The sequence below is a fragment of the Equus asinus genome, chromosome 8, assembly GCF_041296235.1.
Source record: "Equus asinus isolate D_3611 breed Donkey chromosome 8, EquAss-T2T_v2, whole genome shotgun sequence".
NCBI lineage: Eukaryota > Metazoa > Chordata > Mammalia > Perissodactyla > Equidae > Equus > Equus asinus.
In genome coordinates this window covers 46,576,236-46,590,399 of record NC_091797.1, presented here as the reverse complement: position 1 = coordinate 46,590,399, position 14,164 = coordinate 46,576,236, and the positions used below count along the sequence as shown (strand labels likewise).

The window sequence follows — 14,164 nt, the reverse complement described above, 5'->3', positions numbered from 1 at the left end:
CTGCCTCCCAATTGACAGCAAATACAGGGATGCCTACTGTTATAGACTGAACTCTGTCCCCCCAAATTCATACGTTGAAGTCCCAACTCCCAGTAGCTCAAAATGTGACTGTATTGGAGATAAGGTCTTTAAAGAGGTAATTATGTTAAAATGAGGTCATTAGGGTGGGCCCTAATTCCATTTGACTTGTGTCCTTAGAAGAAGAGAGAAAGATAGCTGGGAGGGACACAGAGAAAAGGCTAGTGAGGACTCAGGGAGAAGGCGGCCATCCACAAGCCAATAAGACTTCAGGAGAAACAAACACTACTGACAGCTTGATGTCAGATTTCTAGCCTCCAGAACAGTGAGAAAATAAATTCCTGATGTGTAAGCCACCCAGTCTGGTGACCTTCGTTACAGCAGCCCTGGCACACTAATACACCTATCTTTCTCATTTTCATACTTCTAAGGAGAACTTGCAACTTGTCCCAGAGCCTAAGCTTTTCCTTGAAGGGTTTAAGGATTTCTTAGCCCCTTTCTCTGAACCCCACACTTAAAGGGTTCCCACAGCAGTAGGCACCTGCCCCTTGTGCTCATTGCTCCCTGGGCCCCAACATCAGCACTCACCTGCTAGCATTCTTCCAGGTCGGGCTCCCAACCAACAGCAAAGTTTTGTTGTTCACAAGGACACCGTGAAGGGAGTACCCTAGCCAGGCAAAGTCGTCCTCACCTCTCACCATCCAATTGGCTGCCTCCACATTCAGCTGTTCTACACAAGACAATCGGTGCCTTTTACAATAGGAAGACTACTAGAGTGGAAAGAGTGGGCCCTTTATGGAGGCTAACGAGAAACGGGTTCATTCTGCTGAGTTTTTGCCAGAACTCTTCGATGCCCCAATGCTGTTGCAAGGGCCCCAACGTCAGAAATGGATCTGACACTTCACATGAGAAATACATTTCTAGAGCTCACTTCTGTGGAGTGGAGGATGCTATTTAAAAAGAGGCCTTGTTGGACACGTTAGAGCATCCCTGGGATGTTTTAGTGTTTCTACTCCTACCCAGGGAGACTATGAGAATGACCTACGAGCCCCCTTTGGATCTGGATCTAGAGGCTGGATCCCCTTTTGTGTATTCAGTGATGTCATAGCACTTACCAGAACATCTGTAAGAGTGAGAGACTGTTAGAAAACGTAGATGAAATGATAGGGAATGAACCCATATGTGAGAAGTCACCACAGCTGTCTAGAGCAGCAAAGGTCTCCGCCCCTCTCCCCAGCAAGCTCTACCTTTGTTGCTCTGGCTGGGGCCAGAATAAAATGCAGCCACGATTCCCTTCTGTCTCCCGCCACCTGGTGCAAAAGGGGAGCCAATCACCAGATCGGGCTCGCTGTCTCCATTCACATCTGCAGCCAGGAGTGTCCAGCCCAAGTTGCAGTAGACGTCCTTAAGAGGAAACCAGGTTTTACTCAGCCCTGGAGGCAATTAGGATGCAGGGAGTTCTCGTTTTTCTGCACCTGGCCGAGGTAGTAAACATACCTTGCAAGAGATGGTGATGTTGGGGGAAGGTGACATTCTTCCTTGTTTGGAACCGAAGTAGATGTACACTGCACCCTAGGCAAGGACAAACCGCAGGGTGGTCATAAGGCTCGGGGGATGACCCGAGAACCTTAAACAGCCAGACAAAGACAACCGAGGATGAGATAAACCACCGCCAGAGCCCCCTGTGGTCAGGAGCTTGGTGACTGAGAGAAACCTCTCCTGTGCATTGCTGCTGGGTGGAAACCTTTTTTTTTTTTTTAAATCTGTCCCTTCCATCAGACTATTAGAGCCCCTAAAGCAGAAACTGTTATTTTTATCTTTGCCTCCCCAGCGTCTTGCTCAGGACTTGCCATCCCTAATTGTTCAGCATATTTGCAGAATGAATTATTTAACTCCTCCCCTCTTGAAGGCCCAGCTGGGTTTCTGGTCCAGCCTGTTACTCCTCTGAATGCTAACAGACCGTGTAGGTACATTCGTTAGCCTGGGACACATGCTGTGCTATTATTCTGTGTTATGAACCAGTTCCTATCTTGTAACTTGCCTATCTCCATCCTCATTCATTCTGTAAGCAGTTATTTTCCATCATGAGCCAAGGACTCGGTACACAACAATAAATAAGACCAATCTCTGTCTTCCCAAAAACCTGGTAAATGGGCGATTATGTCATCCCAGTGTGGAAGGGGCTGTATCAGGTGCAAGCACAGGGTGCTATGTGGGGACATGTCATTCCTAAAGAACAAAAGGGGAGAAAGGGCTTTCCAGGCAGAGCGAGCTGGATGAACAAATGTGCTAAAGTGAGAGAGTCTGATGGGTCAAGGAGATGACAGATCCTTTGCATGTCCAGAAATAGTGAGTGAGGAGGGAGGGGCAAGAGGTGAGCCTGTGGTGGGTGGAGGGTAATGAAGGGCCTTTGACCTCACTGTCACACATGGTGTGCAGAAGCTCGTGCCCTGCTATGGTATGGAGCACACGTGGGAAGAGAGCCCTGTGGGCCAGGCCCCAGGATCTGGGGACCAGGGTGGGTTCTGTGCATGAGGGAGAGATCCAGGGAAGTCGCCTCTCTGCTGTGATGCCAGGAAGCTATGGATTGGCTGGAACTCCCCTCTCCCCTCACTATTATTCAGCATCATGTGGGGAGGGGGTGGAAGAGGGGAAGAGTAAAGTACCTGGTGGAACTGGGAAATGTAAGGCCAAACTGAAGCCAGGGAGCCAGGATCTAGGTGCTGCCAGGTAACCCGAGGTCATGTCAAGAACCTGAATGGGGGGCCTGAGATCATCTCCCCACAAACGCTCTGCCTGGCACATCTGGCTCTCTGCTAGCACTGGCCTCCCCTCCCATGGCTCCTCGCCCCCCAGCCTGTTCCCTCTCCACCCACAGCAGCAGCCTTACTTTGTACGTGAGCTTCTCGGAGCCCACCGAGGGGGCTCCCACGGCCAGGTCAGGCATGCCGTCCTGGTTAAAGTCCAACACGGCCAAGGCTGAGCCAAAACGACCTGAGGGCTGAAGAGGCACAAGTGACTTCCCCTGGGCTAAGCCACAGCCTGCAGAAGAACACTCCTGACTCCCTGGGAGGAGAGAGGCCTGGGGACCCCACCTGGCACCAGAGGGCTGAGGAACAAAATTGCAGCAACCTGTAACACATCCTCTGCACGCCAGTTGAGTAGCCCTGCCCTAAGGATATCTTTGGCATGTCTGTCTGCCTTGAGGGGAAGACGAGGTGCCAGAGAGAAGAGGGTCAGTTCTTATAAATTGTAGGTTTTTAGAAAATGGTCTAGTGTTCAGTATGCCCCACATTAAGAACCAAACTCCTCTTGGAAAGTATCCAAAATAGTAATCGCATAACACCAGCAACAGCTGCTAACATTCGCTGAGTACTCAGGATGTTCCAGAGTCGCACTGTCTGTGCAGTAGCCACTAGCTAAATGTGGCTATTATGTTTAAATTTAAACTAATTCACCTTAAACAAATTAAAACTCAGCTGTTCAACTGCACTAGCCACATTTCAGATGCTCAAAAGCCAACGCCCTTAGTGGCTCCCGCATTGGACAGCACAGGTATAGAATATTCCTATCATCATAGAAAGTTCTACTGGATGACACTGCTATAGACACTGTTCTAAGCACTTGACGTGGATTAAGGTAGGTATTTTTATTATCCTTTCGTGGTTTACAGATGGAAAACTCAGGCCATTCAGGGACAATTTTCTACCAAGGTGGATTTTCTAGATCTTTCTTCTACTGTCTAGAATCAGCCTAGACTTAAAAGTGACTTATTAAGTTCTTCTGTTCTTTCACAACTTACATAATTATCAGTAGTCTTGCACAAGGTGTTTGCCACATAACACACATGCCCCAGAACCCACATTTATTATTTATTGACTAATCACTCTACACCCATATGCAATGGCGTCTATGAACACTGCCCATTTCTACAAGGCAGGAACTTGATAAACAAGAAAGGATTGCTCCAGGACACAAAGGGGCAGGGTGGGGGCCAATAAGTAGGGACCCCTGCCAACTGAGGACGGGTTCATTTCATCACCATCAGCTGTACCATCAAGCCCTCCTGGGTGTTAGCCAGTCACTCCCAGAGAAACACAGAATTTGAAAGCAGACAAATGCTTGCGATATCTATCTTAATCCTCCACTTTATAGACAAGGACACAGAAAGGGTGATTGCAGACCAGAGCTAGAGTGCAGGATTCCCATCCCTAGTCATGCCTTAATCTGATCATCTTCCAAATTATCAAAGATCATAAGGAGAAGAAAGCATGGAGCCACTGCCTTCCTCACCTTGAGAGAGTTATCTTCCACAGGAAGCAGCTGCCTCTTATTCCCTGTCTACAGGAGCCCAAAGGATTGTTATACCTTACACAACAATCTGACAGGGGAGTGGCTTTGGGAATAAGCAGCAACAGAAATGGGTGGATTTATTCTGGAACTTTCTCATGTGGCGTCAGCAGGTTCCAGGAAATGCCGTCCCTCTGTGGCTGTGTGACCTCCCACAGTGGCCAGTCCACTTATTAATACCTCTTGGACTTATGGCTCCTTCCATTGGAGCCTAAACTAGACCATAAACCACTGACCTTTTCCTTTCTTAAAGTCTGTCCGTGCAGGCCGTCTTATTCTGTCTTCACAGCATTAAGGCAGAGGGGCTTGCCTGGGACAAGAACCGTGATCTGACCCAAAATCCAAGGTTCCTTCCCCCCGTGCTTGATAGGCAGAGCATGCAGTGCCACCAAAGCACCCACACTCATCTGTCACTAGTAGCAGACCCTGCCTGCCTTCCTTATTGTTCTCGTAAGGACTAAGGCCAACGACGTCCTGGAGGAAAACCTTCGTGTAGCGCTCCCAAGAGGAATGAACACTCAGATTCCATGAGGAACATTTGTACAATCGTGGCGAGGTTTTTCTGGTGATGAATAACCACTTAGAACAAAGGAATGAAATCTGAACAAAGTCTGGAGTTTCGTTAACAGCAATGTATTAATGTTGGTTTCTTAATTTTGAAAAGTATGTCATAATTACGTCAGATGTTAACATGGGGAACAGCAGGTAAAAGGCATATGGGAACGCTCTGAACTGTCTTTATAACTTTTCTGTGAATCTCAAATTCTTACAAAATAAAACATTTTTATTAAAAAAACAAAATAAAATGAGATTTTGTATTTAAGAACTCACATCCTGATTGGCTAAACAAAGCAGTTCTAAATCGTATGTGTGTTTTTGGAAGGTGTTAGACTAAACACTCAAAGTCAATGATAGAATGAGATATAAAGTGAACATGGGTTTTTTTTAAAAAAGATTGGCACCTGAGCTAACATCAGTTACCAATCTTCCGTTTTTTTTTCCTTCTCCTCCTCCCAAAGCCCCCCAGTACATAGTTGTATATTCTAGTTGTAGCTCCCTCTGGCTCTGCTATGTGGGACGCCACCCCAGCATGGCCTGATGAGCGATGCCATGTCCGTGCCCAGGATCCGAACCAGTGAAACCCTGGGCAGCTGAAGCAGAGCGTGCAAACTTACCCACTGGGTCACGGGGCCGGCCCCTGAACATGCTTTTAAAAATGAAAAGTGCTGCACAGATGTAGGCCACCAGCTGTTACTGTCATTCTTATTATTGGTTATTCATCCTGGAGAATTTGCCATGAAATGCGGGCAGTGGTTTATTGACCCTGGAAGGGAAAATATGGTCTGGGTGCCTCACCTCGAAGCCCTCCAGGATCCCATGGGCCTCCTGGTCCAGGTCCAGGTCGATGGGGGGCAGGCCCAGGTCGTTGCCATAGAGGAGGTACACTCGCCCAATCTGGATGTGGCCGGGGCGGCTGTAGCCTGGGGCGCCCACCACCAGGTCCCCGTACCCATCCTGGTTGAGGTCAGCTGAGGTCATTGCCCTGTAGGAAGAGGAGGGAACCCACTGCAGTACCTACTGAGAGCCATGGGTAAAACTGTCTCCTGTTTCTTCCCTTTCTAGAATCCAGCACTTTAATTTCCTCTCATTAATTTTTCCATCGTGCATGACCATTGTGAATATTCACTTCTGAGGTTATTTTGTGTGATTCACAGTCTTGCTCTTCAAGAAAAAACAACAACAAACTGGAAAAATCGAGTCTTCTGGGCATTTCTGGACCATATTAACCTGAGCAGATGAAGAGCATCCTCACAAAGCATCGTGTCCCATATGCAAAACCCAGAGCAGCCAGAGCACAATCCTGGGCTCAGCCTGAGAACTGAAATTCACCTCCAGCCAATGGCACAGGCTGCTTTCTGATTGGCTCAGCTCATTTCAATCTGTTACCCGATCAAAGACAGGCTTGTGTTAAGTATACCATTTTATTTCTACCCCAGCTACATAGGGTGCCTTGCTCTGGGAAAAAAATTAAATGTCCAACATGTTTACTGGACATTTCTAAAGGAGATTCCATGTCCTACCAGTTACAGAGATGGACAAACCAAGTCAAAGGTTCGAATGTCTCTGTTGGGGCTGGGAAGACCAAAAGTCACTGTCTGGTTTTATCCTTGTAACGTCATCAGATTCCAAAATATCTGTAACATTATAACTCCAAGAATATTAAAGCTTTACAAATATTCCATAAAATACTTGGTTGTGATTCTCTAATAAAGTGAAAGGTCCTAGTATGTAAACATATTTGGCCCAATTTTAAGGAGATAGTTTCATCTTCATGATAGCTTAACCACTAAATTAACAATGTTTTTGTTGGTGATGAATTGATTAGAAAAATAAGTTGCCAACAGCTGGCATCTAAAACATTTGTTGAAGAGCTGAATGAAATTAAAACTGATGAAAACATTCATGAATTAGATAAACTTATACCTACCAACCAAGCCTCGCATAGGGAAGTGACAAGAAGTAAGATGCCAGCGGGCTAGAGATGTGCTTCGATGGCTGGTGAGAGCTGCCTGGAAACATTATCTGGATGTTCCTCTCCAGAGCCTGGTACATAAAGGATAGGGGGGAATCCTGAAAGGAAAAAGTCATCACAGACAGATCAAGACACACAGGGTAATCGACAAAGCTACTGTTTCCTGTCAAAAGCCTTGGACTTTCATGAAGAAAACAAGTTTTTACAAGTGCTAAGAAATAAAACACCAATTCCTATAAACAAGTAAGGTCTGTTCGAACAGGCAATTAGAAGAGTGAAGTCCTTACCCCCAATATGCACTGAGGGAAGGCAGTTATAGCCCAAGAGGTCAGAGCCAGCATGGGAAGAAAGAGTTAGCTGGGACTCAACCCAACTAAATCAGGATGGTCTGTACCAATGTACCAACCTGTAGAACATAACTGCACAAAATAATTTTTATGGACTAAAATTTTGTAGACAGTAAGTCCATTCAATCTAGAACTATACTTCTATGTGTGTATACATATATTTTTTCTTCTTCAAACGAATGAACTAGAACATCAGGATGCCAAAACATCTTCCAAACCACACCCAAATTAAGATGCTGTTGAAAACCTGGAGCCCTTGTTCGAAAGTTAATTTTAAGGCAGTGCCAGCAGAGCGTTAAACCAAGCATGGGGTCCTTCCAAGCGTGATTAAGGGGCCCTTCTGTGTGACTGCACAGGTTGCACATGATGAAGTAGTCCCTGCGTAGGCCCCTGCCCAACTCCCAGAGGCATCATTCACAGTGTTGTCTAAACCCTTCTGACATTAACAGCCTCCCACAGTCCAATGCCTGCTTACCTCCCCCACCTTCTCAGAGTAGCTTGCATCCCTTGTCTGTGTTACAGGCAGACAAGAATACTCAGATTCCCAAACATCACGAAACTTTCCCAACCCACTGCCAGAAACACATGCTCACTGACGAATGCTATCCACTATTCAAGGCCTAACTCAAATGCCACCTCCTCCATGAAGCCTTCTGTGCTATCTTCCAAGATAAAAATTATATCCTTGCTATCTAGCTACTCCCCTACTCCACCACGGTATTTGTTGCATTCTACTCACATATGGTTATTTTTATATTTATCACCCCTATTAGACTGAAATTTTCTAAAGGTCAGAGTCTATTTCTCTTTCGTCTTATATCCCCACCAGCAGAGTCTGGCCCTTAAAAGATGACCTCCTGTATGAATTTCGTATGCAGTAGTGAGCCTACAATCCTGCCAACATACTTTGCACTAAGGACAAAGCAGGACTGGCCTGGGGGCCCAGGGCCACCTTGGGCTCCACCAGACTCGCCAAAGGCCACTGAGGTCCAGACTCACATCTCAGGAAGTCTCTGGAACAATCCAGATTTGGAGGCCAAGGATATTTGCTGGCCTGGCACATGCCCAAGTGACTTTCACTGAATGATTAAATAGCCAGTGACCCTGCAAGATATCATCACAAGAAATCTCATATTCCTCTTTCTCCATTAAAAGTAGAAAATTCTCACCGAGATCCAGGAATTCACGGTGAATAACACTCCTCTTTCGGTGTAGTTGATATTTTTTCTAATATCTTTAGTGAGGGATACAGTCAAATTCCTATGAAAATAATTTTTCTGTACTTTTGAGCTGTTGAAAAAAGAGCAGTAAAATAGTTAAGACTGAGAAAACAACACTCCCCGGAAGACTGAGTTGATGGATATAGTGAGGTTAACCACAGGTTAAAAGACCACAACATTTTAACATCTGAAAATTGAAGGAACAGCAACACAAAAAACAAAACTGTAGAAAAATCTCCATGGGAGATTCTACAAAATCTTTTAGTAAACGCATTTCCACAGTTTAAAAGCCTGTCCTTATAAAAAATGATATTTCCTATCATCTCAAAGTTCTGTAGTGTGAAAGGTTTGAATTCCTTCCGGATTACTAAAAAATCAAAGATATTTCAATATTTCACACAAACAGTCAAGAAATAGGTCTCTAGCTGTTTGGGAAACCGATATGCAGATGTACTGACTTATCTTAAGGACGTGCAAGAATTGATGATACAATTAAAATACATTTTCGAATTCATATACTTTAACCAGCCTATAAACCAGATGACTAGAGGAGCCAGGCAGGCCTCAGAAGTGACTGAAGTGGAAGCCAGGCAGCAGCAAGGAATGAAGGGGGCCCTGCCTAAGACACCAGCGAGTGGAGGGCTTCTGACAATCTAGAGATTGCAAGCCCTGTCTAAAGGCATTCAATCCAAATAAGACAAAAACTTAACTAATTCAAATAAAGCAAGCAGTGAGGGCTTAACTGAACACTTTCTGCATATTTTCAATTCTTGTGAAGCTCCAGACTCTCTCACCTTGGGATCTTTCGTTGCACTGCCCTCTTTCTGAGTATCTAACTCTTGTGCACCCAGTTGAAACATCACTTCTTCCTGGAAAGCTCTCCTGTGACTGGGTAGGACACTCTGTGGTACGTCCCCAGGGCACCCCCTACTTTTCCTTCCTAGCTCTTAAGAGTACAATCATCCCTCAGTATCTGTGGGGGATTGGTTCCAGAAAACCCCCATGCCAAAATCCACGATGTTCAAGTCCCTTTATAAAGAGGCGTTGTATTTGCTTATAACCTACGCACATCCTCCCGTATGTTTTAAATCATCTCTAGATAACTTATAACACCTAATACAATGCAAACGCTATGTAAATTGTTGTTATACTGTATTGTTTAGGGAATGACAAGGAAAAAAAGTCTATGTCTGGTCAGTACAGATGCAACCATCATAGGCCTTTGGATCCACAGTTGGGTGAATGCTCAGATGCAGAACCTGCGGATACTGAGGGCCAAGTGTGTTTACAAGAAGTTATTCAGAGTCCATCCACTCGCCAGCCCATACGTCCTAAAGGCAGGAGCTGTTTCTGTCTTGTTCACAATGAGGTCTGTAAAACCTAAAGTAGTTCCTGGATGATGAGGAAATACTATTTTATCATCTGTATTATGTTATTGTTATATTTTATTAATAAGTATTTATAATATTAATACAGTTATTAAGTGCATGAATGAATGGTTGGTGGTTGATACCTGACTCCCGCAGGGAATACCACCTCTTAGAATACAAATCAGGCCCTCCGGCCCTCTTCCTCAGAAATTACCAGAGAGGTCTTCCCCCCACCCTATCTCTTTGATAAATACTCTTTCAGGGTGAAGTTTAGGTAAAGTTTATAAGCAATAACAACAACAATGAAAGTGATGACACTATTAACTACCATTTAATATTTAGTGAGCAATTTCCTAATGTGCTAATTGCCTGACATCCATTCTTGCACATACTAAGCAACTGGTTTAAAATCACATAGCTGTCAATGGCAGAGCTGGAATCTGAACCTCTATCTGTCAGTCTATAAGTCCCATGCTTTCAGTGTCTACTGAGCACCCCTCCGGGTGAGACGTTCTTTTTCTGTGAACAGTTTTGGAATGCACTTACCCCCGGGTGCTGGATCGCCGGCCACCGCACACAATGAACAGAGGGTTCTCAGGGAGGTTGCAGTCACTGGGGAAATAGTCAGATGAGTCAGGCATCTTTCTACCTTCCTCTCAAGGCTGAATTTTACTGAGCACGGATGGTGCACTTCAAGCACCTCCAAAAGTCTAAGTGTAGGGTGTTCATTACTTAGCCAGACAGGACCGGGAAGAGGCCCCAGTCCTTCTCGATGAGGGTGGCTGAGCTGACCACAGGTGGTATTATGGCAAGGAGGACTAGTTGCTGGAAAAAGGAATTCAGAAAAGGAGCTGAGAGGAAGCTGAAGGCAAACTGCTCCTATCAAAGTCATTCTTAGCGGCAACTTTAAGCAAAGGAAAAGGTTTTTTCTTGAATTCTCTTTTCTCTACCACCAAGATTCAGGTGGCAGCCTTACAACATTAGCACTACAGTTACAAATATTTTGGGAGTCATGTAGAGTTCTGGCTGGGAATATACCATTATTTCACTATTTTGTTAGGAAAATATACTATGAGTTTCAAGTAACGTAAGTTTGCTTTGGAAGAGAACCTATTATGAGTAAATTAAGAAATACTATAATATGAAAATATATTGTTCTTTCTGCCATGAATTTATTTGTGTTGTCTTTCTTTGAAACCTGCTCTAAATTTACCATAAATTCTGATGAATCTTTCTTTGTATGTGCATGTAAACACACAACAATTCATGGAATTTTCTACCACGGTAAATTAGGACAGAGGTCAAGAGACAAGGAATATGCTCCTTCTCAATTATTTCCTCCTAATTAAAGAATAAAGTACAGCTCACATCTTCTTTCCTTAGCTATTTGGACAACCTAGCCAAAAACAAACACCAAAACTGTTTCCCACTTTAAGGATCATTACACATGGACTTTATAAAACAAATTCAGGTCATTCACTCTAACATGGTCCCTCCAATGTCAACTTAACTTCCTTCTAATAAGAATTATAATACTAATAGCCAACATTTGTTAAGTGCTTACTCCATGCTAAACCCTTTACATAAGTGACCTCATTTACTTCTTAAAATAACCCTTTGATAGAGATGGAATTATTACTGTCCCCATTTTACAGCTGGGAAAACAAAACTTGGGGAGGTTTAGCAACTTGCTTGGGATAACTCAGTAGTGAGTGGCAAGTCTCTTAAATTTCAAAGTCCATCCTCTCTAAATTCATATGCACCTAAAAACCATGGCTATAAAAGGGGAGCTTAGGGATTTTACTTGAAGTTTATCTCATTATTAAAAATGACCTTTAGGGGGCTGGCCCCATGGCTGAGTGGTTAAAGTTCTGCGTGCTCCACTTTGGTGGGCTGGGTTCATGGGTTTGGATCCTGGGTTCATAGGTGCAGACCTACTCCACTTGTTGGCCATGCTGTGGAGGTATCCCACACACAAAGTAGAGGAAGATGGTACCGATTTTAGCTCAGGGCTAGTCTTCTTCAAGCAAAAAAAAGAAAAAAAAAGGGAGGAGGATTGACCACAGATGTTAGTTAGCTCAGGGTGAATCTTCCTCACCAAATAAATAAATAAATAAAAGTGACATTTAGGGGACGGCCCCATGGCCTAGTGGTTAAGTTCGGTGTGCTCCACTTTGGCAGCCCGGGTTTGCAGGTTTGGTTCCCAGGCACAGACCTACACCATTCATCAGCCGTGCTGTGGCGGCAACCCACACACAAAATAGAGGAAGATTGGCACAGATGTTAGCTCAGGGCAGATTGTCCTCAGCAAAAAGAAAAAGACTAATGTAAATGTGTTTTTAATCTCTGCCAAATTGTTACTCACTGAGTCATTAAAACAAGTTTAACATTTACTAGGCAAATATCAAATTTATCGAAGGAAATTTTGTTGAAATCAACACCATATACAATTATGGTTAATATTATTTGAATACTAACAAATGTTTTTAATGGCAAAAGAACATCATCTGGTGTATAATATCCCAGAGCTATGCCTATATAGGCCACTGAACTTATAAACCCCAACCCTCCTATGATCCTTACCTGGAACAGACACCTCCTGCCATAGAACCCTCTCTCCCACTGCTGTGGCTGCTACGTAAGTTTCCCAACCCGCCCTTTCCCTGCCTCAGGTGCTGCCTCCAGTGCTCCTTCTCTGGACCCCATCCCTACCCTGCTCAGCCCAGCAGTGTGGGAGGGGCTGCGTACTCACTGGTACTGTTGGAAACAGGTTTTGAGGGGAACTATGGCTCTGTCAGACCATCGAGTAGATTCTGTGAGAGCGGAAAGGTCTATTACAGCTGGAATTGGGGACAATCCCACTCTACCCTGGCCTTCTCGCCAGCTGAGTCTCTGATCATTGTCCTAGGCATGCTGGCAAGGAGCAGCAAAGGAGCTGGAGGTTGAGCAGCTGTCCCATCTAGATTAGATGTCAAATTCCAACAGAAGGCTGTGCTTTACAAACGCATTCATTTCTGATTTTATTTGGGGGATGGGGGGCAGGTTAGGTAAAGTCCCCTTTGAAACCCTCGAACTCAGAGGTCAGTCGGGATGGAGAGGAGGATCGCCATGGCCATGGTGGAGCCTGTGGAGAGCTAGCACCTCGGCACACAGCATGGGTTCTCCCAAAAGAAACAGATGGAGCAAAGCAGGGGAAGCTGATTCCCTCCCACCTGAGCCATTTCTCACAGACCACAGATTTTGCAATAACTGTCTCTCTACCCCTAAAACATGAGAGACATCAGCAAATCTAACCAGATGGGTGCTAATCAGAGTTTTGAGATGACTGGTTTTCCATCCTTTTCCCTCTTGAAGATAGGACAGAACTTCACGAGACATTGTTTTCATTTGATCAGTTGAAAACCCTGAGATTTATGTCGGGGATGGGGGTAGCAAGGCAGGGAGTGGTTGGTAGAAGAAATAGAGTAATTCACCTGGTCCCATTCTCTAACATGAAGCTCGTGAGATGGTAAATTTTAGTGGACCAAAACGCCATATCATCCAGTCCTCCAAGGAAATATTCTTGGAATTGTTCCACCAAAAATGGTGACTTTCTAGAATAAGTGGGATAAAGCTATGGCAAAGGGAAAGAAAAATAAGTACACAAATTAATAAGGCGCTTCTCCTGCTACCTTTATAACTCTAAGATTTTGAAGAATGAAGCTTTTACCTTGGAAATAGCTAGCATCTCACCATACCTGCAACGTAAACAATAATTTGGACTGTGAGTCGTGGTTTCCACAAAGAAGTGAAGCAAATAAAGAAGAAAAAGCTCCACCCACACGCATCCACTATCATATAACTGCCTTTTTGCATAAGCAAAGTCCATAAAGCCAAAATCCAGTCACAGGAAACAAAAACATCGAAAAGCGTGTTAAGGAAGTCACAATAAAATCAGCTGCAAATTTTCCTGCGGGTTACACTTACATTTCCAGGAATTGAAGGTATGAACAGTCAACAATTGCATTTTTTGTGATGACTTCTCGGCCATAGAGTTTCTTATAAATTTCCAGTAGATCTTCAGTAGGCACATACCTGAGAAAAGCACTGGAATAAGAGTTGTTTTGATTCTGAAGATGAAGATAAATAGCATATATATATATATATATATATATATATATATATAAAAGCATATATATAGCAAACTTTAACAGTAGCTACCAGTTATTCCATGATTATTGTGTCAGACACCATGCAAAGGGCTTTACGTGGACCATTTTTTTAATCCTACCAACCCCAGGTGGTTGGCACTATCATATTCCCAATTTGCACAGAGGACACTACGGC

General features: G+C 44.3%; 1 protein-coding gene across 5 annotated transcripts in view; it reads right to left on the bottom strand.

The window, feature by feature from the left end:
• The window catches only part of GPLD1 (glycosylphosphatidylinositol specific phospholipase D1), a 49,516-nt gene that overhangs the window by 13,947 nt on the left and 21,405 nt on the right, over positions 1 to 14,164 (bottom strand). For 2 of the 5 annotated variants that reach the window (XM_070515564.1, XM_014827493.3), the window contains 11 exons: positions 13,805 to 13,912; positions 13,548 to 13,575; positions 13,312 to 13,451; positions 10,385 to 10,450; positions 8,418 to 8,538; positions 6,857 to 6,999; positions 5,725 to 5,911; positions 2,909 to 3,019; positions 1,516 to 1,590; positions 1,266 to 1,422; positions 607 to 748 (listed from right to left, as the gene is read on the bottom strand). In XM_070515564.1, coding sequence (XP_070371665.1) covers positions 607 to 748; positions 1,266 to 1,422; positions 1,516 to 1,590; positions 2,909 to 3,019; positions 5,725 to 5,911; positions 6,857 to 6,999; positions 8,418 to 8,538; positions 10,385 to 10,450; positions 13,312 to 13,451; positions 13,548 to 13,575; positions 13,805 to 13,912 — 1,278 coding nt within the window. Of the gene's footprint in view, positions 1 to 606; positions 749 to 1,265; positions 1,423 to 1,515; positions 1,591 to 2,908; positions 3,020 to 5,724; positions 5,912 to 6,856; positions 7,000 to 8,417; positions 8,539 to 10,384; positions 10,451 to 13,311; positions 13,452 to 13,547; positions 13,576 to 13,804; positions 13,925 to 14,164 lie in introns of all 5 variants that reach the window. The other 3 variants (XM_044777010.2, XM_070515565.1, XM_070515566.1) reach the window with 3 other exon arrangements.